The sequence below is a fragment of the Vanacampus margaritifer genome, chromosome 6 (genome assembly GCF_051991255.1).
Source record: "Vanacampus margaritifer isolate UIUO_Vmar chromosome 6, RoL_Vmar_1.0, whole genome shotgun sequence".
NCBI lineage: Eukaryota > Metazoa > Chordata > Actinopteri > Syngnathiformes > Syngnathidae > Vanacampus > Vanacampus margaritifer.
Window position 1 is genome coordinate 6,733,385 of NC_135437.1, and position 26,260 is coordinate 6,759,644.

At 38.4% G+C, this 26,260-nt stretch overlaps 1 protein-coding gene across 4 annotated transcripts; it reads right to left on the reverse strand.

Moving 5' to 3' along the window:
* Positions 1 to 390: 390 nt before the first annotated feature.
* Positions 391 to 23,416, reverse strand: slc12a3 (solute carrier family 12 member 3). 4 transcript variants are annotated; one of them, XR_013294327.1, is made up of 27 exons: positions 22,807 to 23,416; positions 22,539 to 22,670; positions 21,189 to 21,264; positions 20,996 to 21,091; positions 20,357 to 20,496; positions 19,928 to 20,038; positions 19,555 to 19,666; positions 19,328 to 19,458; positions 19,145 to 19,229; positions 17,102 to 17,259; positions 16,623 to 16,730; positions 16,247 to 16,370; positions 15,676 to 15,777; positions 15,301 to 15,456; positions 15,117 to 15,216; positions 13,846 to 13,957; positions 12,807 to 12,932; positions 12,095 to 12,201; positions 11,918 to 12,000; positions 11,679 to 11,753; positions 11,234 to 11,338; positions 11,041 to 11,152; positions 8,890 to 8,976; positions 6,804 to 6,890; positions 6,022 to 6,302; positions 5,751 to 5,905; positions 5,345 to 5,423 (listed from the first exon to the last, which is right to left on the reverse strand). XR_013294327.1 is itself a non-coding variant. In XM_077567171.1 (26 exons), the coding sequence occupies exons 1-26, from the start codon at positions 23,086 to 23,088 to the stop codon at positions 882 to 884; spliced, it is 3,066 nt and encodes a 1,021-aa protein (XP_077423297.1). In that variant the 5' UTR covers positions 23,089 to 23,416; the 3' UTR covers positions 391 to 881. The 4 variants fall into 4 exon arrangements, 2 of the variants coding, with proteins under 2 accessions (XP_077423297.1, XP_077423296.1); XM_077567171.1 differs by lacking the exons at positions 5,345 to 5,423; positions 5,751 to 5,905; positions 6,022 to 6,302; positions 6,804 to 6,890 and adding exons at positions 391 to 1,023; positions 1,114 to 1,181; positions 4,232 to 4,370 and having other exon boundaries at positions 11,234 to 11,335; XM_077567170.1 differs by lacking the exons at positions 5,345 to 5,423; positions 5,751 to 5,905; positions 6,022 to 6,302; positions 6,804 to 6,890 and adding exons at positions 391 to 1,023; positions 1,114 to 1,181; positions 4,232 to 4,370.
* Positions 23,417 to 26,260: the final 2,844 nt, after the last annotated feature.

Here is a 26,260-nt window from a genome sequence, read left to right on the forward strand (position 1 = left end):
TTTCATATTAGTTTTAAAAAATTGAATGCAATTATGTAAGTAATGTCTATGGACAAATGTTCATTATTTAACAAGTGTAAACATCCTATACCAGTGATTCTCATCTCAAAGTGAGGTATGGATACCACTAGTGGTACAAGGGCTTCCTCTAGTACAATGGTTCTCAACCCTGGTCCTCAAGTTTCCCTATCCAGCCTGTTTTCCATGTCTCCTCCATCCAACACAGCTGAGGATCGTCATCAGGCTTCATGCAGAGCTTGCTGATGAATTGATCATTTGAAACACCTGAGATGGCTGAGGGAGACATGGAAAACAGTCTGGATAGGTGTACTCGAGGACAAGGGTCGAGAACCACTGCTTTAGTGGTACATGAATGCATCACTGCCTGAGCACGATTCAGTTGTATTTAATGTTTCCTCTAGTTCATTCAGTCGCATTCATATGCCAGTTGTCAAAATGTCTGTGTGATAAAGTGATGGCCCATGGAAAAAAAGGAAGGTCTGTACAATCCTCATCTACCTTTGATGGACCTCCAAACAAACATAAAATGATTCATTCAAATCGATCTCAACAAACAATTTGAGTTGCACTAATCAGGATTCACAATGTGGTAATTGGTGTAAAAGTGACTAAATACAAAAGTTATCTATACAACCATTATTGACACTAATCATGACATGATAGTAAATGATGCATATCATGGTTATTGGTCACAGTGAGTCAATGATGTTGTCATTTATAATCATTACATTTGACTTTATTTTAGTATGATATATGGTTTTGATGACAGAATTAAATTATTAAATGAAGAGTAAGATGTAGATTTGTCAGAAATGACAAACTGCTGTTCATTATATAGGCACAGAAAAAAAGAGGGCAATTCATTGGCAGTAGAAGGTGAGGACATTTTCTTGGTTTCCTCTGACCAACAGGACAGGGGGTCTTAAGTCACGTGACAGGAATTCCAACCATGCAAGGTACAGGATACTGGGACACACTCCTCTCCTCCCCACCGGCATGGTGCTGGAGGCATACAAGGACAGATTATTTGCATTGAGAGTGTGTGTTACATTTAATTAAAGGAATAAAGAATGCATAAATACTAATACTCACATAACAATCAGTGCGGCTTCTCGTGAGTAATCCTGCAGAATTTCATTTAGGCGAATCTGACGGAAAGACTTATTTCCATAGAAATGTTTAGTTAGTAGAACATATTTTATTATCTTTTGTATAGTAATTGTAGCATTGGTTCAATATTTTTCTTAATCGCACAAAGTAAGAAACTTATGCCAAATGTGCCTCACAAATCCCCTGCTCAAAACGTTTCTACCAAAGCCTGGCCAAAGCTGACAAAGGTGTGTCTCAGCCTGATGCAAGCATGCCCTTATCTTCATTTCCAAAAAAGAGAAACTACTACTAAACTGCACAAGGATATGGGCTGGTCACTGTCCAAAGTGGAGAAAAAAATCGTGCAGGAATGTGGCAGGCCAGTCCCATTTCTCCTAGCACCAAAAACACTGTGTGCATGAATATTTCTTGTTCAGCAGAGAGAGCCATGTCAAGTTCTTAAAGACAACCAGTATTTCTTTGCATGACATATAGTGGGAGGTTTAGACTGCCATTCCTAGTATTTTTTAAGTCTCCCATGTCACTTACATCTACCAAACTGCGGAAGCATGCAGCAAACATGATGATCACTAAGTGTGTTTCCATTACCCTCAGTTTTGCGCAAAAGGCAAGTTCAGCAAAAGCAAGCTGTTAATAGAAACACGTGATTTTCGAAAAACAAACAAACACTCAAATATCGCGAGAACGCTTTTACGCTCTCATGAGGTTGTTTTATAGAAGTATTTCGCAAAAGTGTAATGAAAACACTTTTTGCGAATTCCCTGTAGTCATGTGACCCCCCTCCCGGTCACGAAGGAAAATAAGTAGGAAGTACCAGGATGCGCTTTCGTGTTGGAGCTGACTCCAGAGGGGATAACAAGTCTTTTTAAGGACAAAGCGATTTAGCTATAGAACCAATATGCCGCCGTTCAATGCACGTTCCATATCGTTACATGAGAAATGGCCGTTACCCACTTCTGGATAACATTTATAGTGACTTGGAGCGCTGGAATAATCTTCCTATTTCTCTAATAGGACGAATAGCCACCATTAAAATGAAAGTTTTACCCAAAATAAACTATTTTTTCTCAATGATCCCGTTTAAACCTACGGCTAAATGGTTCCAGTTGTTGGACTCAGCCGTTAGAAAATTTTACTGGAATAAAAAAAAAGCAAAGATTAGTCTATCTACTCTTCAGAAAAGTAAATCCAAAGGTGGTCCAGAGGCACCAAATTTTATGCACTACTATATAGCTAACCAGCTACAATATATCGTTCTATGGGCACAACCCAACAGAGACACTAACTGTTGGCTGGAACTAGAACAGAAGGATTGTAATAACCTCAGACTTCGAGATTTACTCTTTATTACAACATCGATTAAGCGACATAATTGTTTTAAAAACCCAATGATTTCCGCCACCGTGACTGCCTGGTGGAAGGCACTAGAATTGACAAAAGCCCAAGTGGAGCCCTGTGGGCTCTCTCCCCTATGGCATAACCCCGACTTTCAACTTAACAACCAACCGTTTTATTTAGGTGTGTGGGAGCAGAAAGAAATTACACATCTCCACCATCTCTTCTCAGATAATATGTTTATATCATATACATCCTTGCTCCAAAAATACAATATAAAAAACGGAAATTTTTTACATTATCTACAAGTTAAAAATATGATAAAGAAAAAAATTCCAACACTTCGGGGTACGCTCCAACCACCTGTTTTAGCTAAAGATATTAACAAGCTTTCTTCGACAACAACAAAAAAACTTTCAAAAATATATAAGTTACTTTCGTATACTGATAAAATGTCTTTACCCATCTCGAAATGGGAGACAGACTTGTCTATAGCACCGGAATCTGACTTTTGGATTCAAGTTTGTGAAAACGCATTTAAAATGACAAAACACACAAATTTACAACTTATCCAATATAAAATTATTCACAGAACATACATTACTCAATATATAATGAAAAAAATGGGACTCTCAGACTCCAACATTTGTCTCCAATGTTTACAAAACACTACAGACACTTATGTTCATGCTTTATGGTTATGTACTCCGGTTATGTATTTCTGGACTAAAGTCTTAGAAAAACTTTCCGCTATTTTGGACTGTAGGATACCTTTATCTCCAAACTTGTGTTTGCTAGGTGACCTAACAACAACTGACTTACCACATAAACAATTTCAATCTACACTTGTAGCCCTTACTATCGCTAAAAAAACAATTCTTGTTAACTGGAAAAATAAACAAACTCTGAATATCGACCAATGGTCTAACCTCCTCATAAATCACATTTTAATGGAAAAAATATCTGCCTCAAATAAAAACCAAATATCAAAATTTATAGAAACATGGTCTACGTATATAGAATTTTTTAACCTAATTCTGGTTACTTAATTCTGTCTGTTAGCGAGAGCCACTACATCGTGATAACTTACATTGATGTTTCTGCATTTGGCAATTTATTATTATATTATATTATTAGTATGGGATTTTTTGGGCTTTAGGTGAACTGATGAATACACACACGCACGCACACACACGCACGCACATGCACATGCTCACCCACATACAAAAAAAAATATATATATATATATATATATATGTATGTGTGTATATGTATATATATGTATATATATTTTAAAAAAAAAAAAAGAGAAAGAAAAAAAACCCATTTTTTTTTAAATTTATTTTTTATTTTTTAAAAGGAGAGCAATGATGATGTCAAATCGAATGAACAATACTGAGCTCTCCTGGAGAAAAAAAAAGAAAAAGAAATGGCCGTTACCCTGGGCAACAAGCAAGCGAGCGGCATACGGCGCACGTCGTCGTTGAACTCTATCCGTCCGCACCATAACACAAGTTCTAAGCGTGCGCACACACAACACCAACACTAAATGCCCGAACCCGCCCGATGAGGGGAGGGAGATGTTTTTAAAGTAATATAAACAATATCGCTTTTATTTTTGCGAAAAACTGTAATGGAAACGCACCTTCTAAGCATGGCTAACTTTCTTGGTCATGACATAAGAGTCCATCGTGATTTCAACCAACTCTCCAACAAGACCATACAACTTGCCAAGCAAAGTTTTGTGTGCGTGAGTCAAACCTACCTTGGCTCTGTTCCTCTCCAGATCCTGCTCAGTGATCAACCAGGGCTCCTCACGCACTCTTGATGAGCCAGAATCTGATTCATTTTTCATGTTTGTATCCAGCTTGAAGGAACTCACCATGTTCTCAAAGTGATGAATGCTGTTACAATGAGATAAAGTAGTCAGGGGTTAAAATTGTGCTACACATATTAATTAATTAATTAATTCATTCATTAATTTATTCATTCATTGTCTGAACCAGTAAACATACCTTTTGGAATTATGGCCCAATAGGTAACCCTTGGTTTCATTGTCACATATATTACATTTTACAATAATGGCAATTGTGGTTTTGAAATGATTGGTCTCAAAGGGATACTTGACTCATTGAGCCACGTTTAGCAGTAAAAAGTTAATATTTTGTTGAGAATGAATTTAATAGCTTATTATTTTTCATGTAGAATTAATACCTTTGAAAACCAATTTTTCCACTTGCTATCGACTGAAGATGACATCACCTGTGCAGAGGAAGTAGGTAATGGCCAATCACGGCCCACCTGTTTTCTGGCTTTGGTCAGCAAACTAAGCCATGATTGGTTGTTACCTGCTTCCTCAGCACAGGTGATATCATCTTCAGTCGACAGCAAGTGGAAAAAAATCGTTTTTAAAGGTATTAATTCTACCATATGTTGTCTAAAGCGTTTTCATATTAACGTATTTACTGGCGCATTAACACAGCCGCAACAACCAACAGAAATTTCCCTTTTTTGTTGAAAATAACTTACAGTACTTTAACCACCAGAATCCGCAACGCAGACATGCACAAGCTCAATTTGTTTGTTGCTGTGACATGGTGAGAGGTCAACAGCAAAGTAACTATTCCCACATGCTTTCAGGATCTCACTCGAATAAACCGCTGACTGCCTTTACGCGACCTATGCACATTCCCTGCATACGTATATTTACGTATGTCACACACATTGAGTTGCCAATGTAGCCGCAAAGTGGCACAAGCCAGTGTCTTCTTGTGCCAGTCCCAAGCTCGGATAAAGACAGAGGGTTGTGTCAGCAAGGGCATCAAACGTAAAACTTTGGCCAAATCAAACATGCGAATCAAACATATGACTTCCATACCGGATCGGTCGAGGCCCGGGTTAACAACAACCGCCATCGGTGCTGTTGACCTACAGGGTCACTGGGCCAAACTGGACTACTGTTGGTCGAAGAAAGAGAGGAGAAAGGTGTGTTAGGAAGAAAGAGAAGAGGAGGAGGAAGAGAAGAGGAACACCAAGAGTCTAGGACTGAGAGTAGGGAAAAGGTAGAGAGCTGGTTGGTCTATCATGTTGTAGATAGGAAGAGAAATGGAGTAGGAGTTATCGTGAAGGAGGAGTTTGTTAGGAACGTCCTGGAGGTAAAAAGAGTGTCAGATAGAGTGATGAGCCTGAAGCTAGGAATCGAAGGTGTGATGATCAATGTTCTTAGTGGGTATGCGCCACAGGTAGGATGTAAGCTGGAGGAGAAGGAGAATTTTTGGTTAGACCTTGATGAAATGATGCAGAGCATCCCAAGAAGTGAGGGAGTTGTCATTGGTGCAGACTTCAATGGACACGTTGGTGCAGGAAACAAAGGTGATGAGGAGGTGATGGGCAAGTTTGGTATCCAGGAGAGGAACGCAGAAGGACAGATGGTGGTTGACTTTGCAAAAAGATTGAAAATGGCTGTCGTGAATACTTTTTCCAGAAGAGGCAGGAACATAGGGTGCTGCATATTACACCATCTACACAAGATGTAGTCTACCTGTGTACTCCTACCTCCACTCTTGTAGGTAGCGACTGCAAAGTAGTGGTAGGTGAGAGTGTAGCCAGACAGCATAGGATGGTAGTGTGTAGGATGACTCTGGTGGTGAGGAAGACAAAGACGGCAAAGGCAGAGCAGAGGACGAAATGGTGAAAGTTGAAAAAGGAAGAGTGCTGTATAACTTTCAGGAAGGAGTTGAGACGGGCTCTGGATGGTCAGGAGGTGCTTCCAGATGACTGGACAACTACACCAGATGTGATCAGGGAGACAGGTAGGTCAGTCCTTGGTGTGTCATCTGGAAGGAAAGGGGATAAGGAGACTTGGTGGTGGAATGAGGAGGTGCAGAAGTGGATCCAGAAAAAGAGGTTAGCTAAGAAGAAGTAGGACACTGAGAGGACTGAAGAAAGTAGAAAGGAGTACAGGGAAATGCAGCGTAAGGTGAAAGTAGAAGTGGCCAAACAAGGGGCTTACGATGACTTGTATGCTAGGTTGGACAGTAAGGAGGGAGAGATTGATCTATACAGGTTGGCAAGGCAAAGAGACAGAGAAGGGAAGGATGTGCAACAGGCTAGGATAATAAAGGATAGGGATGGAAGTGTATTGACAGATGACAGTAGTGTGATGGGAAGATGGAAAGAGTACTTTGAAGAGTTGATGAATGAGGAAAATGAGAGAGAACGAAGAATAGAAGAGGTGACTGTTGTGGACCAGGAAGTAGCAAAGATTAATAAGGATGAAGTGAGAAGGGCATTGAAGAGGATGAAGTGTGTAAAGGCACTTGGTCCTAATGATATACCTGTGGAGGTATGGAAGTGTCTAGGAGAGGTAGCAGTAGAATTTCTGACTGGGTTGTTCAACAGGATCTTAGATAGTAAGAAGATGCCTGAGGAATGGAGAAGTGTGCAGGTGCCCATTTTAAAAACAAGGTAGACGTGCAGAGTTGTGGCAGAGGAATAAAGCTGATGAGCCACACATTAAAGCTATGAGAAAGAGTAGTTGAAGCTATACTGAGGGCAGAGGTGAACATTTGTGAGCAGCAGTATGGTTTCATGCCCCCCCCCCCCCCAAAAAAAAGAGTACCACAGATGCAGTATTTGCTTTGAGGATTTTGATAGAGAAGTACAGAGAAAGTCAGAAGGAGCTGCATTGTGTCTTTAAAGATCTGGAGAAAGCTTATGACAGGTTGCCCAGAGAGGAACTGTGGTTTTGTATGAGGAAGTCTGGAGTGGCAGAGAAGTATGTTCAAGTGGTGCAGGACATGTATGAGGACTTTAAGACAGTGGTGAGGTGTGCTGTAGGTGTGATGGAGGAGTTCAAAGTGGAGGTGGGACTACATCAGAGATCAGCTCTGAGCCCCTTTTTGTTCGCTATGGTAATGGGCAGGATGACAGATGAGGTTAGACAGGAATCACCATGGACTAAGATGTTTGCAGATGACATTGTGATCTGTAGTGAGAGCAGGAAACAGGTGGAGGAGAAGCTAGAGGCGTGGAGGTTTCCACTGGAAAGAAGGGGAATTAAGGTTAGTCGTAGCAAGACAGAGTATCTGTGTGTGAATGGGAGGGACTCAAGTGGAAGAGTGAGGTCACAGGGAGAAGAGACCAAGAAGGTGGAGGAGTTTAAGTATTTAGGGTCAACAGTCCAGAGCAATGGAGAATGTGGAAAATAAGTGATGAAGCGTGTGCAGGCAGGCTGGAACGGGTGGAGAAAAGTGTCAGGTGTGATAGAAGAGTTTCAGCTCAAATGAAAGGAAAGGTTTATAAAACTGTGGTGAGACCAGCGATGTTGTTTGGTCTGGAGACATTGCCACTGAGGAAAAGACAGGAGGCAGAGCTGGAGGGTGGCAGAGATGAAGATGCTCAGGTTCTCTTTGGGAGTGACTGTCATGTCTGGGGAGATCTGGCTTTGGTTGAGGGCCCTGAGTGGGTTTCTGCCCTTCCGCGGGTTGACCAATCCGGGCCTTCAGCCACTTGTGCCTGGCCCCAGGTGTGGCTAGTTACCAAATTAGTGTGGGTGTATTTAGTTCCCGGGTGGTAATCAGTCCGTGTGGGATCATTGCCGCTTGTCACGGTCGCCCCCGGAGTTCTGGCTGTCATTTTGATTTTTGTACCTTTTCAGTTCCTTGTTTATTTTATGCTAACCAGTTCCTCGGTTAGTGCTTTCTGTAAAATAAAGCACGCCAGTCTCGCCTGCACTCCTGCTGTGGTTCTCCTGCCTCCCTGCATTGTGGGTCCTCCACCTCACACGCCGACAGACATCACGCCGCTTCGTGACCACACCGTGACAGTGACCAGGATGGATAGAATCAGGAATGAGTACATCAGCGACACAGCACGTTAGAGGCTTTGGAGATAAGTCAGAGAAGCCAGACTGAGATGGTTTGGACATGTCCAGAGGAGAGACAGTGAGTATATTGGCAGAAGGATGCTGAGTTTCTAAATGCCAGGGAGGAGATCTATAGGAAGACAGAAGAGGAGGTTTATGGATGTAGTTAAAGAGGACATGAAGGTAGTTGGTGTGAGAGCAGAGGATGCCGAGGACAGGGTTAGATGGAGGCAACTGATTCGCTGTGGCGACCCCTGAAGGGAAAAGCCGAAAGGAAAAGAAGAAGAAGAAGAAGAAGACACATTGAGTTGCCATTCAGTCTGTGCGACAAGATGAAATGACTCATTCTGACTCAAATCTGAGTCATTTTTTACAGCATTTTTTACGGCCAATTTCCATCTCAATTCAAGTCACCCCCAATTCGTGCACAGCCCTAGTTCTAAAAACAAAACAAAAAAACATAGTAATTCTCTAATGATCTAATTTATGTGTTCTCTTCAGCAAAATAAAGACTTCACCAATCATTTTAATTGTGGTTAACATCCTGGCAAACTTACTTTTTAGGCTGAGGTTTTTGAAAGAGGTCAGGAAGCACTTCCACATCATGGAATCCAAGACGGAACTTCTTGATTAGTGTCATCACCCTGGAAAGAAAGAAAGAAACTCTTTCCAATTATCAATATTCTATACCACCTTTCCTCAGTAGGGTTGCGGGTGGACTGGTGCCTATCCCAGCTTACTTGGGGCAAGAGGCGGGCATACATTCCTGAAATGGTCGCCAGCCAATTACAGTAGTTTAAACTCAAAATTGCTTTACGTAGTTTTTGCGTAACTCTGCATACAAACTAAGAAACAAGCCAATCAACTGGTGCTGATCACAATGGAGCGTCTTGCTTTTGCCCTATTTGAAATAAAGCTGCCTATTTGCGTGCACTAACACTCAATAAAGACCCCTTAATTTTCGTCATTGACATTTTGACATGTCTCAATAGGTTACTTGATCTATTTATGCATACAAAAGTTCGTATTTTTATAGAAAGGGTGATATTAGATTTGGCAAGCTCAGTAAGTTTATCTGTAATGCTGTAATGTTTACACACCTGCAAACGGCACGTGTACTACCCATAAGACATGGGAACAGAAACACTTTGAACAATTCTCAACGAATGTATGATGTAGTATGAAGAAGTCTGTACAACTTGCAGATCATAAACTTGCAAACTAGTATAATCCATCAACTCACTTCTGTCAAAATTAAGGATAAAGAACATGTTTTTAAGGTCTCTGAAAACTGGTGGTGCTCCGATCGATCGGCCACCAATCGGGATCGGACGTTCTCCATGGAAAAGTATATGATCGGCAAATGTTGATCAATGCCTTTCATTGCCGATCACAAAAACGGTCACCCGCACAGCATGTTACAGACCAAACCAGCTATTGAATCATAATTCATGTTTGTGTATTTTCTGCACTGTCAATTTGAAATAATGTCCTGTTCTTGTGTAATAAATGGATGGCAATTTGAATACCATGTTCTTTTTTTTTTTTGTACAACCCTCTAATTTTTTTTTAAATGATATATTAATAATAATAATAATAATAATATGTTCTATGCAGCCCCACTATTCTAAATATGGTATTCTTGTTAATATTGTGTTAGTGGAATATGAGTTATGCAGCAAAATCTAGCCTTTTTTTTTTATCCATCTCAGGGGACGGTCATTTTGCCACTTGCTGTCGACTGAAAATGACATCAATGTTGCTCAGGTCTCAGGTAACAACCAATCACAGCGCAGCTTCAGAAAACAGGTGAGCTCTAAATGGTCGTTGTCTGAGCCCTGAGCAACTATGATGTCATCTTCAGTTGACAGCAAGTGGCAAAATGGCCGCCCCCTGAGATGCATAAAAACGGCTGGATTTTGCTTCATAACTCATATTCCAAAAATGTAATATTAATCAGAATGTCATGTTTAGACTAGTGAGGTCTCATGTAACAAATTATTGTCAAGAAATGTTGAAAGTTGACTTCCACTTTAATTGAGAAAATAATAATATAAAATAAGAAGAAGAAACAGATTAATCGATTATTAAAATAATTGTTAGTGAAGCTCTAAAATGTAAAAAAAAAAAAAAAGTGCCACTAATCCATATGAGCAGCATCAGAATTGGTATCGGCCAATCTTACTCATAGATGAGCATATTGGCATTAAGCACCATAAAACACTGATTGAAACACCCCTACTGAAAACATTTACCTGATATATTCCATGTGGGACCTTGGTACGCCTCTGTACTATATCGGAATAATCAAAATAAGAATACATGTAATTTACATGCGATTTTTTGACCAGCTGTCCGTGAACCACTTTTGGGCCCAATTGAAAATTGCTGCTCTAGTCTGTAACATTAGCTGAGCTGAGTGTTGTTGTAGTTTTAAATACTCCCCACTAATTGTGGCTGATTAAAGTGCCCAATTTGTGCACACTACAGCTACATAATTTTGAGACACCTTTGTTTCTTTTTGCTGCAGGCTTGTTGCATTGACAGTACTGTTCTGTTTTGGTCTGGGTTTTTTTTCAGCAGAGCTGCAATTGGCATTTGCACTGTGCTTGATCATTACAACAGTATTAATAAAATAAACAATGCGAGAAAAATATTTGAGCAACTTTCAACAGGTTGAAGGTTAAACAACTGATCCAAGTACTTACTCTTCTTTTCTCTTGTCCTTTCTGGAATTGTCTCCTCCCACAAACACTCGAACTCGACATTTGGCCCAGCGCTTCTTCCGAGTTAGGAGGTAAGGGAGCAGCAGAGTAAGACCTAGTTATGAACAACGTTAATGAGAAAACATGTTTTACACTACTTAAGTGTATATTGACTTGCACATGTACAACATCAGACCTCCATCATCAGACAGCCAATATACATCAATTGTCTTCTTTCCTTGTTTTTTCTGAAACAGTGTAGGCCTGCTCGGTTGAACCTCTGAGTCAATGGGCACAGCTGCTGCAAATAAAATGGGTGTGTTATTTCATTCATACATCATGGCCACCACACTGGCTAAACCAAAACTATTAAATATTGCCTAATATTAGGGCTGCGTCATAAATTGAATGATACTGTCAGAGAGGACATTTGAACAATGTCGTTAAACACACACCTGAAATTTACATGATGTCGATACAAATCATACAGTACGTATGTCTGATACAAATCATAGTACGTATGTCTGATACAAATCATATATATATATACACACACATACTGTATACATGGACTTTGTTATTATATGGTTGAGCATTTATAACTAAATTCCTGTCATATAAAAAAAGCAAGCTGTACATACATGAAATTATGTTAAGTCCAGAAGTGGTAAATATGGTGTTCATGCTTTCGAGTTTTCCATCAAAGCTTGGATTGTCTGTTTAAAAAAAAAAAAAATCAAACAAAATACAAATCAGAGGATTTTTAGAAGTTCTAAATTACATCACAACCTTATTCATCACCTCTATTATGTACTGGTACTCTTTCAATTTTATGATGGCAGTTTATTTAAAATGACTGTATTTTAATTGACATTCTCACCGTGTGACTGACATGAATGAGAGACATCTAGTCGTTCTCTTGTTCTTAACACGCACACGCCATATTGAAGGTCAAATGCATCCCTGAACAAATGGACAAGCACCAATTTCATGTCTTGCTTGTATTCTTGATGCCAAATATTGTGGTGCATGTGCCTGCATACAAAATGCCACTCACTGCAAAATTCCTATGTAACTGTGTGCGGCCTGTGGTGAGTCACTTTGCCAGTCTGTCTTGAAACCAATCAGAAGGACATTGGGTCGCATCCGACCCAAACCTGTCCCCTGGTAGAAAAGATGAAAGACTTTTGATCAAGTATCTCTAACTGAAGTATTTGTAAGCATCCATCCATCCATCAATCCATCCATCCATTATCTGAACCACTTATCCTCTCTGCAGTAAAGGTTAATTTTGTTTTGTATTGTTAGTTTTGCATTACAAAGTGAACTCAACACAATATTTTTCCACATTGTCACAGCACCTACATAGAGTTAAACTATGGTCAAGTAGTATAGGTAGTCATTTAGTTAGTTTGCATTTTGGTCAATTGCAATATTCTAAGTTGTGCATCCATCCATCCATATTCTTTAATTACCCTTATGTAGTCCACATTTACCACATTCTTCAAATCACGGGGCATGTAAATTTACGGGAACATGAAGCGAGATGTTGTATTATCTAAGAACTATGACTGCAATTATGTAGTCTGTAAAAGTATGGATGATTGATATTTTCTAATAAATGTGATTAATGTACTGAAGAAAATATACCGATTTCAGCCATTAAAATGATGTTCTGAAAAAAAGTTCTGCACAGCGTGAAATATGTAGGTTAGAAAGCAAAGCGGGTGACAGACAGGAGAGACTCAATGAAGTCCTTTATATCAGACCTGTAGCAGCATGTTCACCCCTGATCGTAGGTCTTCAGCCACCACATTTTTGTAAAATGCCTTCACCTTTCTCTGGTTCAACCAGGATATGTGACTTTCACTTTGCACTACTGCGGAAAGATCAGTCTGGAAACAAGTGTTATAAGAAATGGTCAGAAACTATCATTATCAAACATGTAAAGACATCTCAAACAATTCCATCCATCCATCCCGTAACCCAATTATGGTCACAATTGAGTTGAAGCCCAGCTTGGCGAGAGGCTGGCTACACCCTGGAATGGTCGCCAACCAATTTCAGGCCATATATAGACAGCCACTCAACTCACATCCACAGCTAAGGACAATTTAGAGTCTGTCAATGTGGGAAGAAGAGGAGAAATCCAACACAACAGAGAGATAACATGCAAACTCCACACAGGAAAGCTCTAGCCAAGATTCATATCCACAACCTCAGAAATATTAAGCAATAAGCAGCTGTGCTAACCACTTAAATATAAACAAATATACTGTACATATATATCATTACTAGTGCTGTCAAAGTTAAAGCGTTATTTGATTAATTAATCACAAAAAATTATCCCATTAATCATGAATTAACGCAGATTTTTTTTTACCATAGATTATCCTTTAGCCTGACAGCGGATGGCTACGTTTAAGGTACGTTTAAGGTAGCACCGGTGGTGTTTGAGCAATAAACATAATTTTATACATTAAAGTAAAGCATTTAATACATGTTTGCATATCACATTTTGAATATTTGTTCATGTCAAAATATTGGGGTCATTTTTTTCCATTTTAAATTATGCAAGTAATTAACTGATTAGAAAAATAGGAGGATGAGAACGCAGTGGATCAAAAAATGTTGAAGACGTACTCATAACATTAAATGTCAAAAGAATTAACACATAAACGATGTGAAAAAATTTTTTTTTTCTTAAGCGATTAATCGTGATTAATCAAAATTCCAAGATGTGATTAATCTGATTAAAAATTTTAATCGTTTGACAGCTCTAATCATTACACAAAGTGTTTCACTCACAGTGATCACATGGCCACACATCATGAGACTAAGATTCTTTGTGAAACAGCTGACAAGATCAACAAGAGCTGGTCGGCTGCTGGGAGGTCCCGTCAGCACCAAACACTGTGGTCTGCAAAACAAACAAACACACAAACAAACATCAGGTTAATAGGATGATCAAAGGTTAAGTCATGTACAATATGTGCTCATATAATAAAAAAAAATGAAATCATCCGCTGTCATGACATTCATCATACTTCCCAGCGTTTCAGATTTCTAGCACTTTCTTATGAAAATAAGAACTAAAATTGACTCCTTCCTTTGGTTGTCAAATTCTGTGAATGAATGAAGAATATATGTGAATTAACAGCAGCTATTTTGGTGAATAAACTGTTTAAAGAAACCCCATTTCTGTTAATTAAATTGACTTTCTGTCGCGCTTTTGAGGCCATATTACTTGCAAACAATGTGTTTTTTTCATTAATTTGAATACGTATGCATTTAAATGTTTTTATTTTATTTTATTATTTATTTTTTTTTTTTATCCTGTCCACCTGTATTAAGGTTGCACCACTGCATTTGAGCCCACAGACAAATAAGTTCTTATTGTATTATGGGGTGAAAATTACACAGAGAAGCAGTAAGGTAAAAAAAAAAAAAGCAGTAAAGAAAAACTCAATCAGTCAATAAATCAGATAAAAGTAATATTACATAATTAGTTTGGATGTAAAGTGTCCAAATTTAAATAATTCTAAAATTCCTTACCGAAAATATTTTTGACAATTGCGGTACAAATTTCATGCAGGCCTTTCATCGCTTCTCAGCATATCTTAACAAAAATGACAGTGAGCAAGTCAAGTGCACACTGAAGAGTACAAACCTTAAAAAATAAGATGCCAAGGAAATTTCCTGTTATTGCTGGTGCAACAAATGATGTACTGACAGATCACTGATCAAAAGAGCAGCAACTTTAGTAAGTGGCTAATAACAATAATAAAGCCCAGTTATTTTTGTGCATTTTTTTCTCTCTATTACAGATTTCACACACACTACAAAATGCCGGAGATAACTCACGTCACTGTCACAATACATAAATAACATTGGTTTTAGTTGTGGGTTAGTGGTTAGTTAATGGTTAGTTTAGCCCATAGCTGTCATTAGTTACTAATGGGAATTGGCCTCAATTTCTCACCTCAAGAAACGCAATTTATCTGGCTATGAAGTACAACACTGAGTCAATCAAGTTTTGCACCTAACAATCTAGGCTAGGATAACAATCAGTCACGCACCTGTAGTTCTTCACATGGTCTTCTACCTGGTTAAGGCCCATACATTGATTGAGTGCAATGTTGTAGGAGCTGGCCTGCACTGATGAGCCCCAATTCACAGCTAGGCACAAAGTGTAGAAAAACTTGCACGAGTTAACGTCTAGTGTGCCTTGAACGGTAAATGTGCAGTGTGCTTATTGCTTACCAGGCCTTTTGTAGAGTGTGTATCCTAAAAGGAGCAAGACGACACCAAAGGCAATGAGAGCTGCCCACCAAGTCAACAAGAACATGATAACCAGACAACACACGGCACACAGCAAAGACAGCCATTTATTGTAGAACCTGAAGGATGGACGCCAACCTGTAATACAAAGAACATACAATTTCAGGATACATTGGGTAATGCATTTATTTAATTTACAGTACTTCCTGAAATGAAGTGACCGTGTGTTCTTGTCATCAGTGGTGTAAAACAATCTTTGCAAAAACATTTCTCTCATAATAATTCATAACTACATTGTAGGATTGAAAATTTGTGTATTAAGATTATGTCATAGAGGAACACGTCATCTTATCCTACCAGGTGAGTTGGTGATTGAGGCATGGAAGCAGCTGAAGTTGATCAAACAGTAGGAGCAGAGGAAGAAGTTTGAGATGATCGGCGCTATCGTGTTCAACTCGGCTGCAGTAACCAAAATGAAAAGGGCAAGAGGAGAAAGGATCTTTCAATGTGTCAACAATATCAGACTTACTATATTTTACTGAGACAACTTCAGAGGCTTTATGTGTACAAAGTATTAAAGCTGTCTTTCAGAAAAAAATATGGCTAGCTTTTTAATTTTGTAATATGAATAATTTATTGTACATTTAAAAGAAATGTAATAAAGACCAGTCAGAGTGTTCAGCTTCAGATTAATACACTTTTAAGCTAAGGCTGGCCAAAAGTCTGTGTCTCACTCTACATTTTAATCTTAATTTGTGATAGTTTATTAATAAAATGCAGTCAGGTCATCAAGGGCTATTGGAATTATGTTTTTTTATTTGTATTTTTTAATTTTTTTAAAGAAAAGGTTTACTATTACTTTAAGAAAAAAGTGTGACATAAAATAACACATTCTAAGTTCACATTTCTGTACTGTTTCAGTCCTCACCAATGAGAATGAAACAAACAGCAATTATGAATGCCAAGAGGTAGCTTCGCAGTGCTTCGTCATTTTTGCCATAACCTTTGCCAAAGAAGCCAATCAGAGGGTAGAGCTCGTCCTTGCATAAACACTACAGAAAGCAGAGACAAAATAAGATATACAATGTGAAGGCACATCACATGAACCCCACCACCACCCACACAGAAAGAAACATGTAAAAACAAAATTGTTGTTACATAAGCTGAAAAGCATCATACAATTGGAAACCGTACCAATGTTTCCAAATCTGGGACTTATGTCATGTAGAACTCTACCTCATATTTATGATGATTTAATTTCATGATTCAACCCACAAATAGGTGTCTGAGTCTATGTATTGTACCTGGAATACTTTTGGTGCAGACACTAGGCAGGCCAAAGCAGAAGAGAGTGTTGCACCAAATATACCAGCAGTGATGAGTGGAGCAAATGCTGACACCAAGCTCATTGACTGTAGAGACAAAGATTCTGTTTACTATTGCTCACTATTCTCACTACTGGTAGTCAAGAAATTGTATTTCACAAAACTACCGCTTCTAAAATAAAGACTGTTTCAACAGATAACACACTGAGCAGTTGGGTGCTGAGTTCTCAGCATGGAGGCACATCAACAGTTCTACATATTGAGAGCCCTCTAGCCACAAATCCTAATTTCCACACTCTTGAACTAAGACAAGCATAAGATTGAGTCAATTTGTAGCATAATCATGTTTTGTAAACAAACCAATTTTGATCAATTCTACCACACATTTATATTTACAAAGACAGAAACGACATAGAACACATCATTCATTTTGATGCTGTGTGTATTTGTGTGTTGACCTGATAGTAATTACTGATGCCAAAGATGCATGTGTTGTTGTTGATACAGTCACTGAAGTCCCAACCATACTGACAAGCTAAACCAACACAATTCTTGTTAGATGAGGAGGACAAGGTGTCATTTAACAGTCCTGATGCATCCCTGACCACACAGGAGCCTGGAAGCAAGAAGAGCACATACTGTTTACGTGTACATGTACACGCGCACAATGAAATATAGCTTACACACAAACCTTTTACCTACAGTACTGTATATGATGCATGTGGCAACTTTTGAACCAGGTTGTCTGAGGGTGCACCCGTTCAAGGACAAGACTATTCCCAGGGTGATTTGGGGTACCATTAAAAATCCATTTCACTTCAATGCCACATATTGAAAATATTATATTCATATTTTTTAAAGCATCGTATGATTTCTGAAATCAATGTGCAGGATTACATTAACAGTGACTCGGTGGTCCCGGGCCACTACATAACTGTGGTGGGCCACCGTAAATTCATTGATGCCAGTTCAATTTGCCAGTTTAAATAAATATGATTAAATCAACAAGTTCTGCTGTTGTAGTCAATATTTAGAATTGAATAACTTAAATAGACCAATCATTATTGTTAAATGTTAAATTTTCAGTTCAGAGGTGGGTAGTAAAAAGTTACATTTATTTACTCTATTACATTTACTTGAGTAACTTATAAAAAAGTACTTCTAAGAGTAGTTTTACCACACAATACTTTCTACTTTTACTTGAGTAAATGTGTGAATAAGAAACGCTACTCTTCTCCAATATATTGGGCTACACTAGAGTCGTTACCCGCCTCCCCATTCATACATTAGATTTACCGTATTTTCACGTAAGCGCTCTGCTTGACTGGCTGTGTGGGGGCATTTCAGCGAATACATTGCTTATATACAGGAAATGCAACCCTGGTTAAAGACTGGCAGGCATGGTAAGAACCCGAAAGAGTCAACTGAAAGATGACGTCTTGGTGCTTCTGCTTTAAGAAACTGCCACCGATGGTCGTTAGACTGGGAGGCAGCGCCGGGCGAGTTATGGCACAATTTGTGAATGGATTGTGCATGCTTGTGCTAACGTGTCTGCTTGCACTATTGTTTGAGCTCAAAAAGTTAAAAAAATAAAAACAATTTACAAAGAATAATAATTTGAAGGTGCCAGCATTTGCACATAATTTTATGTTTTTGTGTGTTTGATGTGATTTTTTATAAAACAAATCAGACTTCATGTTAAAGCAGTCACTCAGTACTTGAGTATTTTTTTCATCGAATAATTTTTTTTAATGACTACGTTTTACTTTTACTTGAGTAATATTTTCTTGAAGTAACACTTCTCTTATCTGACTACAATTTTGGGCTACTCTACCCACCTTTGATTCAGTTACATTGTATACTGTACCACAAAAAAAAAGTAATCACACAAGAAGTATTTTTTTTTAAAGCTTCAATCAAACAGTACAAAGACACTAAATTATGAAGTCATTGAAACATGTGAATACACAGGTCCAGTGCCAGTTCTGGAAGGTCCACCACATGACTCATAATGGCCTGACAGGGCTACCACCCAAACAGGCTTAATGCTGTTGTTAAATTATGTATCATAATCGGCACAAACCCCCATATCACCTCATTTATTTTAATTTTTAACAACATCCATTCTTAAAGCTGCACTTTGTAACAATTTGCCCCAAAATATCTTTACAATAAATAGCCTTTTTATTTGCCCATTTATGACTGAAACCTTTTTTAATTAGTAGATTAACACATTAGCTGTTCATAATGGGAATTTCTGCAAGCCTCTGGCCAATAGTTTCCAGTATTTGGGTTCAAATTTCCCACAGTCTGTCTGATGAGGTGACGTCGTGTGTGTGTGTGTGTGTGCGTGCGTGCGTGCGTGCGTGCGTGCGTGTGTGTGTGTGTGTGTGTTGTAAAATTTTTTAACCACAGGTGGTAGTAGCGGTTAAAAATACAATTTTCTGCATTTAGTAGCTTTAAAGAACATGGCTTTTGGTTGTGATATAAGCATACAATACCAATGGTAGCAGAAATTATGAGGTATGACAATGTGGTCCAGAATATAGCCATTAATGTTCCTCTGGGGATAGCCACTGTCGGATCCTGTCAAGGGCAGAGGCAGTATTTCAATCAAAAGTTTAATATTTGATACAGGTAAATATAAGAGCAGAGGCAAGAAAGGGCAGGAAAATGCAACATACCTTTAGATCTCCAGAAATGTTAGCCCCTGCCAAAACACCAGTCGCAGAAGGAAAGAAAATCGAGAACATGCCAAAGAAGCTGCCCTCCTGTCCTCGCCAATTGGGCACAAAATTGTTTGCAAAAATGTCCGCTAATGGGAATGAATTTGTTAATTAGACTGTTGCTAAACAGTGAGTCAGACGCTAAAGATTCTGCATGGGCAGACGCTGCAACAGAAGAAATTCACCTTTATAGCTGAAAAATCCTTTGGCTTCTTTTTGTGGTGATGCAGGCATGATGGTTCCAACAATGTAACTGGAAAATGACACCATGATGACCAGAAAAAATAAAACCTGGGCCTTTAAAAGAAAAAAAACACATTTACATAGAAATGGGAAGTGAATGCAACATATACTGTACAGACTGAACAAAAGGCGTCCAAGGACTGACCCTTGAGGGACCCCACATGTAATGGCCATTGGATCAGATTCCACTAGTAAAAGTCAACTACATAAAATACAATAATAGCATCTGAGTGCTTTTGAATTAACATATGTTGAAAATATATTCCTAAGAACTGCCAACCACTTAATTATGTTTTTATGTTATGTTTTTCTTACCTTTGACTCCCATGCCATGCCAGCCATTGAGATACCGAGAAGACATGTGACTGTGATGATACCAATGATGCGGATATCATTTATTCGGTCCACCATCACCGCGCCATTTTCCTTAGAGACAAAGTAAATCTGTGTGAGATTGAAACTGAGGTAAAAGAACACTGACTATTGATTGACTACCAAATAAATTTAGACAAAATCATGAAAAACAAAAATAAGAAATGAGTCAGAGTGAATATATGTACTACTAGTACTATGAGGGATTCAGCCTTCCTACTGTGACCAAACAATTTTGACCACAACTCTATAGTCTATTTAAATAAAATGTACCATACAAACTGTTTGAAGTACAGTACACAGTAATTACAAATCAGTAAGCACAAACTTCAATAATTATCCACATTCTATACCACTCAGTATGCCACTTACTTGCATGAGGTCGACAACAGTCTCCGCGAAGCCTACAGTGTGCATGGCCACAGCCACAGCATTGGCAAAGGCAAAAATCAGACCAATGGACCCACCCAGCTCTGGACCAAGGCTACGACTGATTAGAAAGTAGGTCCCACCTGAGGAATCGTTAGGACAACATTTATTCTGCTCCATCACAAAAGTGTTAAAATGTATGACAAAAACTAAGAATAGAGCTTCATTTTAAAGTAAGTTCAAATACATTTTTGCCTTAAGATAAAAGTTTAATTTGTTCCTTCACTAGGCTTGTAACGTAATATAACACTTAAAACACACAATGGCGTGAATCTGTGGGTTGTGTCCTGCCAAGAAATCAACTGGGATTCATAGAGTCATTCTTTGGAGAGGAAAAAGTATTGACTGCATATGACTGGGGGTACTGCTGCTATATAATTTGTATTCAAATTGCCGTACCTTAAAAAGGGTTATAATCAACCACATAGATGCTAATCGTTGCCCACGTTAGAATTAGCCTTAAGCGAGCAGACTAAAGGCTACACTATGGCACATGTGATTGTTTTAAAAACATTTTCTTTCGAGTAGCCGAGGTGTAATGATGCTTGTATAAATCGGTGATTGATGACTGATAGAGGAGACCTCCTTTGACTTTGCCGTTGGTAGCGATGGCTGATGTAGAGAGCCCGGTGATGCCAGTTATACACGAGGACAACAGAATGATCACCCAGGTCAGACCTGGAGAAATACACGATAGTAAATGGAAAACAATCAACGTAAGATACATAGATAGAAATGAAAACAACCTATAGTCAGGAAAGTTTCGTTTACTTGCCTATGCCAGCTTGTGCCGTAATCCAAGGCAGCCTCAGGTACAAGATCACCCCCCAAATGTTTAACATGCAACGGATCTAAATATACATTAACTGTGTGAATATTGTCAAATATACAGGCATCACATGTTCTTGAATTTGAGAAACAAGCTCCAACATTGTAAAAAAAAAAAAAGTTTTAAACTCTTGCTCTGATGTAATAAATGGCCGTGAACACACTGTGAGTAAAAAATTATCAGACAAAAACCTTCAAGTAAACAATTGCATCTGATTTACTTCAAAGGTGTCCAATGACATGAAATAAGATGGCCAATCAGTCTCCGTTGAAGAGATGATATCAATGGCTTTGGCTTTAATGTGCCAAAAATGAAAGGCTGATTTACATTAGAGGTCCCTAAAGAGATTAGTCTGAAAGGTACAAGACATTTTGAGTTGATCAAGGCTGGCAATGTTAGAGGTATTTAGAAACACACCAAAATTGCGCATAAGCTTTTATCATATTCGGCAACTCTTATTTCCTTTATTTTCTCTTCTCATGGTCCTTTAAATGACTTAATATAAATGTTTACTTCTTTTGCTATTTTATCATTGTTTTTGTTAAGTACACCTGATTCATGTTAGGTATTTTATTTAATTTTTTTTATAATAATTTAGGAAGAATTTCACCAAAAGATGAAGCACTTCTTGTCATCATGTTTCACTGCCTTGCTGTAATTCACCATATTAAGCAAACAATAATATTTACTACGTGGGAGCGCTTTTATGTTGTATTTTAAATATAAGAGATGAATGCGTAAACGTAAAGTATTTTTGTTAATTTTTTTGGACAACAATTCCCATAGACCATTTTTTAGAGGCTATTACCGGTAATACAGCATTAAGGGTTGGAATTGGGAGGTTAGATCACCATATGATTCCCGAGCGCGGCTGCTGCTGCTCACCGCTCCCTCAGGGGATGAGTCAAATGCGGAGAACGAATTTCGCCCCACTTAGGTGGGCGTGACAATCAGTGGATCTTATCTTATCTTATCTTACTTGCAGTTATGCACTTGATGTATTATTAGTGAACATTGCAGTATAAAAAAATGAAATGAAATTGTGAATAAATCATAACTCGCTTCAGGCTTTATGTTTGTAAATTACATTGTTTCTATGTTGTTGTGATGAGAACAGTTTTTGTTCAACAAAAACTTTACTAACAGGGGAGTTAGTAAAACGGTTGATTCGTTATGATCGTATTATGTCATTTGGAAGAACTTAACATCACTTACTACATTTACTTAGCAATCCAAATTGCTGATCATTTAATTGTATCTTTGGCGACAACTCACAGCCACATCTTTGATACTGACCATTACTCCATGAACCCAACCAAATCGTGTCGGTTCATGCAGTGGCTCCTTTTGCTCTTCTTCCTCAGAGCTGTCACCTTCCATGCATCCAAGTGTCGTTCTCTCCTCATACATGGGAGGTTGAGAGTCATCCTGGTAAAGGCAATAAAATGTAGCCGAAAAGTAAGAAACACAAATTTGCTTCAAATTGAATATAAATCACACGCAATAATAATACTACAATTGTATAGTTGGTATGCATTTTAATGACTGCATGATGCTTCCTCACCTGAGGGTTTGCATACAGCTGGTAGAGAGATGGCCTGAAGCGCTTCCGTCGTCCGCAAACCTCTGTATTAGCGTAGAAGTCCGAGTTTGGTGGAGCATCCAGAGTCTCATAGAGATTTTGGACATCAGATCCACAGGACACAACAGGACTTCTGTCCTCATAGAAATGATAATAATCAGACTCGTACTCTGATGATGCTGCCTTTCCATCGGTCACTGATTGTGCAATTTTGGGTCTATATGCAGACAGTTGAATACCATCGCTGATAACTTGTAGCTCCATTCAGAATACAAATAAAGCAGTTTAAATCAGGCCAGTCAAGGGGACAAAGACATTCTCTTGTCAAGGCCGTCTGAAGGAGGCTTCATTGTGTCCGTCACTTTTATACTCCACCTTAGTTAGACCAGGAAGAGCTTCAGGCTATGTAGGAGGCATGTTCAATGAACAGTTACACAACTCATTAAAGGATATATTAAAGCACAACACAATGCAGGCTACTTTGTTGTACAAGGAAATGAATTCTCCTTCTCTCGCTTAGTTTGTACATATCAATTATTAATCTTCAATGCTAATCTTCAATACCCAGTAGGCATTTTTCGATACGTACTGCAACTAGGGATGTAACGATAGCGACAATATCGTCATGTCACATCAAAAGCAGAACATCTGTTAAAAAAAGTCAGCTTGCTTTCTATTTGTGCAGTTCTAGCAACCTCTGGTGGCTAGTTTTTTTTACTGCCTTTTAAATTTCAAGGCATGTTTTTGCTCTTTTATGTTTAAAACCACGCTAATGGTCAGATGAAGGGGAACGTAATATGCTTGTAAACCGATTCAATATGAGTAGGAACTCAATGTGTGCTTGCTTTGGCAATTAAGTGTCTCAATATTAAGTGTTATTAGAGATTGTAGGTTGTTTATATGCATTGCTGTTATGTACAAAAGCACAATATTGTTGTTTTTTTAGTATGAGCTCTTTTTTTCTTCTTTTTTTTACAATATTTTTGTCTCCCTAACTCTCTACAATATCGTGATAATTATCGTGTCGTGACCTTCATATCGTGATAAGGTTGTATCGTGATGTTTGGATATTGTTACATCCCTAACTGCAACCAGCATTTAAAAATCTTGATGTTGCACTGTACATTCTTTCAATACATTTAGTAACCTACCCTTTATTTCTTTACTTTGCCTTTAACTATTTTATTATTATTATATATTTTGATTGAGTGCAATGTTGTACTTAATTATGTGAAGTACTGTACATTGTGTATAAAATGTGCTATAATTAAAGCTGCGTGACTAAATTAAACATTTCGCAAAAACACTTCAAAGACGAATGAGTTATGGGAATTACATGCTTATATATTTTGTATTTCTATTCATTTTGTTAACTGCATGAAACAGGGACCAGAATATGCATGACAACTTAACAATATCACCTGATCTCCAAAATGATCGCCCAGAGGGCCTATTTTGATGCATGATGCTTGCAAGGTCAAGTGCACAAAAAAAACATTAAACCATGCTAATAAAATGGCACTGAAACATTTCGAGCTCTACTCAAGTGACCTTTGTTGTCCATTTCACTGGAGCATTCAAAACCTTTCATGTTCCGATAAAATGTAATGGCTTGTGCTTTTTGCTTAAAGCAATAGAAGCTGCCTAATTGCCTGAAAACTTAGGCTAATTAGTTACTTACAACATAACACACACACACACACACACTGGCCGCTCCTAGTGTTAAAATGACCTTTTTCAACTAGTGCTAAGGAAATGCACTGTGTCTTGTCCTGGCCTTTGCTTAATTTAAAGGTGCATTGTGCCGTTTAAAAAGGTCATATTAAAGCCTTTTCTACATCATGCATGCTCCACCAATGCCCAGATGAGTATGAAGAGCCCTGACTGGTTTACTCTGACTGCACCTATCAGCTTTTATCTTCCCTTTATAGTAGCGTGTGCGGACCCTCACACTCCACAGTTTCTTTGGGGAGGGGAAGGGTGAAGTTTTTCTTACCTCATTTGAAGTCATGTCTTCGTTTGTCAAATGTGACTGTCGCTTTAAGATCGTGCACGTACTCGCACGCGCACCATGAACGAGCCTGACACAGATGTTGCAGTTCCGCTTTGGGCCAGAGGTGGCAGTCGTGAGTAAAAAAGTGACAAATTGCACAAAGATCCTTAAATGGTTTTAAAGAAAATAATTCTGACAGGTAAACATTATTTAAAAAAAAAAAAATCTTAGCTAAATTACCCAGACACAAATTTATGCTACTAGTCTTCCCTATCTTTGGAATGGTGTGCACAAAAGTTCCAAGATTTACCCAATTTACATGTAAAAAACAAAAAAACAAACAAACACTAAAATCTATTTATTATATGTGAAGTGTGTTTTCATTTCTAAACTTTATTGCAGTTGTTTTTCATTTGTTATGGATGCTTTTAGCGTAATGTTGCTGTTTTTATTGTCACGCTGCATTTATTTGTGATTTGCTACAAATGCTTTATTGTAATGTTGCTATCATTTCCAATGTTTGCATTTATTGTGATTTGTAACTGAGACCACAGGAAGAACAGAAACCAATGCGGTGGAAGCTAATGGGGAATCCCCCAATAAATAATAAACACACCCACGCACACGAATGTACACGCACACAAACACAATACACTCACAATTTTTTTTAATGTGTGATGGATAGTTGGTCTATGGGGGCCTGCGATTGGCTGGCGAGCCGTTCAGGATGTACACCACCTACAATATAGGGACTAGAGAGTACTGCAATACATTACGTACATTGCGAATAGTTAGATCAGCGAAATTCTGTAAAAATAATATACAAAATGAAAATAGCGCCTGACTCGAAGGCAACCTGAATTTTCACTTTGAATCAGAAAGGCTCTTTACCTTCATATAGCTCAATCCTAATGACTCTATACATCTGGTTTGTATCCCCTGATACTGATGCTGTCAGACTAACATGACACCACACCCAGGGGTGTGTTTTATTAGTTGGGGGAGGGTAGTATAAAGCGTACAGATAGCTGTTTGATACAATTGGTCAGGTAAATGCTTCGATTTGGCATTCATTTCAAAGCCACATTGGAAAGAGAATTTCCTTTCTGTAAATAATGCAGTATATCCGTCGTGTCTTTTAACACAGTGGCAATTTAACACAACACACCACTCGACTTGAGTGGATGTGTGTCCGCTGCATTTCAGCAAGTAAAGCCTTTGGATCCATTCCAGCTCTGGATGGATTTAAATGGAGTGCCGACTCCTCTCACCTTAACAGCTTTCAGTTAGTTGATCACACTCCAACTGTAATTACTCTTTTGATTCAAGGACAGCATTCGGGTAAAGACGAAGATTGGGCCTGCGCGATGAGTGTTGTTTACAATGAAACACCCTACCATGTTTGCTTAATGTGACATTTACTAAATCAACACTGAGCTTCTG